At 44.8% G+C, this 6,000-nt stretch overlaps 1 protein-coding gene across 2 annotated transcripts in view; it reads left to right on the top strand.

The window, feature by feature from the left end:
* Positions 1–3,598: 3,598 nt before the first annotated feature.
* The window catches only part of LOC138796629 (tachylectin-2-like), a 77,238-nt gene continuing 74,836 nt past the window's right edge, over positions 3,599–6,000 (top strand). The window contains exon 1 of one of the 2 annotated variants that reach the window (XM_069976243.1): positions 3,599–3,803. In XM_069976243.1, coding sequence (XP_069832344.1) covers positions 3,791–3,803 — 13 coding nt within the window. In that variant the 5' untranslated portion in view covers positions 3,599–3,790. The remainder of the gene's footprint in view (positions 3,804–6,000) is intronic. The other variant, XM_069976244.1, reaches the window with a different exon arrangement.

Genomic DNA, 6,000 nt, shown 5'->3' with positions numbered 1-6,000 from the left:
CTTGTAGATACTGCGGTGCGTGTTTGGTTTTATGGCTGTTAATATCATTGTATCTAAGACATAAAAACAAAAAACTTCTGCCATCCCTATGTACTATACAATGCTTGAAATAATTATTGTATTGTTCCTTTTATAAGCTTTATATAATGTATGCATTGATTGTATTGTGCTACGGTGACAAATAAAAGTGTTTGCTATAATTTTTTTTTTTTTAAAGGGCCGTGTCGTTTAAGGGTGGCCGTGAAGTCTCCGTCTTTGTGGCTAGTGGGGGAGTTGCCACCTTAGGCTGCGCCAATGTTTAGCTGATGAGTAACATTTTATGCTTTAAGAAAATGTTTATGACGTTTTATCGATTATATATAATTTTCATGTAACTCTTAATAAAAATATACGGCCAATTTGATTTTTAAAACTTGGTGTCTGTCTCTAAGTTTTATTTAGTATTTTTTTTCTTTTCTAGTACCAACAGTGTCGGATTGACTACTCGGTGATTAATGACATAGAAACCATTATAGAGTATGAGACAGGGTGGATACAGCCCTTATAATCTCCATAGCTCTCCCAACCTATGTGCCTTGTCCATCATCTGATCCCACAGTGGACCGGGAGGAGTTGCTGATATTATTTTGTGACCTATGAAGCTGGGATTCCATTATAGACATTGAGGTGAGAGAACCCTGGTGCCGCTGCCCATCCCCGTGTAGGGTCCTAGGCTACTGTCAGGATTGTGCCTTTGCACTTCTCGGTTCAGGCTGCACAGCGGAGAAGGCGCTGATTCCTGAGCCTTGTCTGAACAGGGATCTGTCTTGTTTGTTCTGCCCCAACCGTTTTGTCTGTCAGAGTTCTGGCAGTGAAGGAGTTACTCTGCTACTAGATCCCTTGCTAAGGGTTTACTTGCACAGGTGGATTCAGTCGGCGGTCCAATGAGGTTATGGACCGGGCTCCTGGTCTATTATAAAAACCTGACACTCCAGCAGTTAGATGCTGGCTATTGAGTGTTACTCTGTTACAGCTCCTACTCTGCTACCTGTCTGTGAATTTACCTTTGGCTTTGACCTTTATGCTTGTTTACTTGTCCCTTCCTTTGCCTGATGATTTTGTACCTTTGCTGCCTGCCATTGCCGACCCGGACTGTTGACCCTGAATTATTTTGTTTATTTGTCCTTGTTTTGTCTTTTCACCTGTTACAGAGCAGGGACCCCCTTCGTGGTTGTCTGTAGCCATCTAGGGCTGTCTGTGGCAAGTTCGCAGGGACAATAGGTGGGAACAGCTAGGGCTCACTGTCTGTGTGGTATCTGTCTTACTGCCCTTTTAACCGCCCAGCGCTAACAGGTACATGTAAGATACAAGAGGCCTTCACCTTTCCTTGCATCCACCTAAGCACATTGCCCACATGCTTCTTGAGCTCTCTTGGGCGCCCGATTGTGGCGGGTCGAGGATCGGTTACCGAACCAGTATCCAAGTATCTAGACTGGGTTCTCCACCCACTGTTAAAAAATGTTCCATCCAAACTGTGTTATACTAGAGATTTGTTGGTCATTATGAATGATTTTCGGTGGTCAGAAGAGTACAAGTTAACCAGTATCGACATCGAAAGCCTGTACACCCGCATCCCTCAAGATGCAGGTGTACAGGCAATAAGACGTCGATTGCTGAATGGAGGCCAGTGCGAGGAGAAATTGGCTGATTTTTTGGGTGAATTGCTACAATTTGTTCTTGGACACAACATGTTCCAGTTCGCTGCCCAGTGGTATTGCCAGCGGGCTGGAACTGCGATGGACACACTGGTGGCACCAACTTTTTCAAACCTCTATCTGGCAGAGTTGGAGGAACACATAGTTTAGAATGTCCAGAATCCTTTTGTGTCCATGATTGCTTTATACTTGAGGTACATCGATGACGTGCTGCTTGTGTGGTCAGGGTCAGAGGAAGAATTCAACCAGTTCATAACATATATGAATAGCAACCCATTTAATATGTCCTTTACGTCACAGTTTGGAGGAGACCGGTTAGATTTCCTAGATGTCCATTTACAGGTAGAGAAAGGGGAAGAAGTTATAAGCGGATATAGGAAGGCTACTGCTACAAACATGTTGTTAAATTACAAAAGCTACCACCCCCACCATGTTAAACAGGCAGTACCGTATGAACAGTTAATACGGTTGAGGCGCATTGATAGTACTGTACGTTCCAATTATTTGAAAAAGAGGCTGATAAATTAAGTAAGAGAATACTGGATAGGGGTTATCCAAAAGAGATAATAGAAAAGGTGAGAGATAGAGCTAGCGGGAGCGGTCATAACTATTGGTGAAAAGAAGAGATAGGAAGAGCAAGCAGGATAAGTTTGTGTTTACATTCAGGCACGGCCCAATGGATTACATGATTCGTTCTATGATCCTTAAACATTGGAATATGCTTGAAGGTGAGGAGGCTTTCAGTGCAATAAGCAAACAGAGACCATTGATAGCCTTTAAGAGATGTAAAAATATACGGGATATGCTGGTTAGAGGTCGTTATTGCCCACAACAAGAGAGAAAAGGCACATGGCTTGAGAAAAAGAACATAATAGGAAACCATAAATGTTGCCATTGTAGTTATTGTAAGCACTTAAAAGAAAGGAAGTCCATTCGCTTGGGGAGTTTAATCTGTGAAATTCGTGATTTTATTACATGTCGTACAGACTATGCACTGAAGTATATGCCCTGTTGTGCCGTTGTGGTTTTCAATATATAGGTAAGACCATCCGTCCTCTTTATCAACGATTTGCAAAACATATGCGTTCGATGAGGACGGGCAAAGGTTGCCCAAAAGTAATATCACACATGCATTCAGTGCACAACAGTGACGTCTAATTTATGTTTTATAGGACTTTTACAGGTACAGAGAGGGGGTAGAAATACCAAGCTCATTAGAAAGGAAACATAATTAATTATGAAAACAGATGCCATTGGACCATTAGGACTAAATGATAGGTCCGATTTACATGGATATTACTCAAGATAATGTCATCCGATATCATTGCTGAAACGATCATGTTCTTGTATGTTTGCACAATTATGTTTTTAATTGTTTTTGAATAATTAACACATCTTGAAAAGAAGTATGGGAGCGTAGTGACGTAGGGCCGAGAGGAAGCGTGCATTTACGCATGAGAAACAGGCTGTCGCCCGTCCACATGTCTATGTCAGGTTACCTGCATTAATGTAAAATAAACGTTATCTACTTTTATGAAGACAAGAATGGTGAGTGCCTTATCCTTCCCTTACTTTGTCAAGTGGTTTCGGGTAGACTTGCATGGACGATTAAGCACCACTGGTTGTCTAACAAGGTCTTTTGGGCAGAGTTCAGAAAGTCAGGTTCCCCTGTGGTAGTGCCGAGCCACGTTTTTCTGGTGTTTATTGTCACATGCTTCTCTCTCATTATAAACATTTGTGGGAAAATCAAATATTTTTGAGAGAAGTTGCCATCAGCATGTATAATAATGATCATCCCATGACAGGAGCAAATAAAATTATGTTCTTTATACAAGGTGTGATCTGGAAGCAACGAATAGAAGCATTTCACTATCAGCAAGTCATAGAACAGGAGATACAGAGTAAACACATGGGGGTAAACAGAGATGAGGAGTCATGATGGAGCGCTGCAGGGAGGAGGAGAAGGACACAGGTTCCCACAGTTTCCACCGTTCCTCTGGATTATATAAGAGTCCGGAGCAGAATTCTCCTCAGTGACCTGCAGTCTCCTTACAGAGAGCAGCCAGATCCACCGGGACACCCAACAAGACCCAACAATGGCCGACACAGGTAACTGCTCTCTGCTTCATCATAATCATCCACTATTTTATCTTTGTACTTCTCTTATATCATTGTCTTCTCTCTTCTTCTTCCCTCTAATCAGCGTCCTCTTTACTGTCTTATCACTTTCTTCTCGTTTTCATCCTCTTCCTCCATCACCTTCTTCTGTAATCACATGTTTCTTCTTATCCAGCTTCTCTCTCTTTACCCCTCTTCATCCTCCTTATCTCCTCATTATCTTTGGCACTACCTCTTTATCTTCTTTTTCATCATCATTACCTGTGGAGAGGCTAAAAGGGCATCTTTCAGCAGGTTAGAAAAATCTGAAAGCCCCCAATTGCACAGGAGGCACAGAGGATGAAGGTATGGCTCTTACCTTCATCCTTGGTGCCATTCCCATGCAGTTAGACAATGACTCCTTGGTCTTGGACTCCTTTGGCCCACCCCCGGCCGGTCTGCCCCCATAGCGCTGATCTGCCTCTGGACGGGCCAGGGATGGATCAGCACTCTGGGAGCAGGGGGGGTGCTCCTAACGGTCTTACCCAACTGAGGAGTAAATGACTAAATGGCTCTCCAGCTGGAACTTTATTACATGTTTTTTGAGAGTGCGCGGCACTTTTGGCCTTTTGGACAGAAATTAAAAGAGTGACCCGTGTGGTCCTGGGTGAGAGGGTAGAGTTCACCCCAGCGTTGTCTCTTCTTCAGCATACGCAAAGGCACTGCTCAGATTTTTGGCTATGGTGGCCCGATTTTGCATTCCTCAGGAGTATGCCCTTATAGTGGGTTGCGTGGATACTTAGATCTTTTCGGATACAGAATAGGGGGGGGGAATAGGGGGATTTGGGGAGAGTTACATTTATTTTTGTATATGTATATATTTTTCTTTTTTTGTGTTTTTTTTTTTGTGTGTGGTTTATTATATCTTATGTATTGTGACGACTAGTGATGAGCGAGCATGCTCGTCCGAGCTTGGTACTCGATCGAGCATTAGGGTACTCGATGGCACTCGATACTTGGACAAGCATCTCGCGATACTCAAGAAAATCTCATCATCCGTCAGGGCCGGGACAAGGAGTTTTGGTGCCCTAGGCAGAGAAAGCAAATGGCCTTCCCCCAACCCAGCGTTATCAGAATCGGCAGTCAGTTTCCCGCAGAGAGGCGGCAGAGGCGGATGGGATAAAAATGTTTTTTTTTTTTTTTAGCAAGACCCCAGATCACACAGCAGCGGGGAAGGTTTGAGTCAGCAAGCACCCCATATAAATAGGTTTGCCAAATATACGCCCCCATATAGTATAGGAGATCTTCTTCGTGCCTCCATCTAGGTAGGGTGTAGTAGTGGAGGTAGAGTGGATGAGGGGTGTAGTAGTTCAGGCATAGATAAAGGGTGTGGTAGTGGAAGTAGAGTGGATAAAGGGTGAAGAAGTACAGGTATAGATGAGTGTTGTGTCAGTACATGCTGGGAGTTGTAGTGTTGTCACAGCCTGACAGCTAACTTGCGACAACACTACAACTCCCAGCATGCACTGACAGCTTATTACAGCACTACAACTCCCAGCATGCACTGACAGCCTATGACAACACTACAACTCCCAGCATGCACTGACAGCCTGTGACAACACTACAACTCCCAGCATGTACTGACAGCCTGTGACAACACTACAACTCCCAGCATGTACTGACAACATGTGACAACACTACAAATCCCAGCATGTATTGACAACCTACATACATACATACACACATTCATTCACTTTCTCCCACACACACTCCCAAACATAGAAACAGGCACTTACATTCCATGAGGGATCTTCTCTTTACATCTTCCCAGCACCTGCAGATCCTCTGTCCTCCTCCTTCGCACCACGCTCTCCTGCCCCTCCCCCTCCTCTCTGCATGGGACAGCAGAGACAGCAGTAAGGAGTCTGTGAACGCCATGAGGGGAGAGGAGAGTCGGTGAGACCTCCAGACAGCACAGGGAGATTGAGCAGGACCCCCCAGACTGCCGCTTAGTGAGAAGAACAGGTCTGTAAAAGTCCGTTCTTGTCACTAAGCATTGCAGTGTACAGGCAGCAGCACAGGGCCCCTCTCTGTGAGTCACCAGGCCCGGGCCCCTTACAGCACTCCCAGCATTGCTGCCCTGATGGCAGCCCTGGTTACACTGCAGGGCGGGCCGGCCGGCGGGCGAGCGGGGGCAGGATGGATGGGT

The sequence above is a fragment of the Dendropsophus ebraccatus genome, chromosome 7, assembly GCF_027789765.1.
Source record: "Dendropsophus ebraccatus isolate aDenEbr1 chromosome 7, aDenEbr1.pat, whole genome shotgun sequence".
NCBI lineage: Eukaryota > Metazoa > Chordata > Amphibia > Anura > Hylidae > Dendropsophus > Dendropsophus ebraccatus.
The sequence above is the reverse complement of the archived record's forward strand: the minus strand, read 5'-3'. Positions and strand labels throughout refer to the sequence as shown.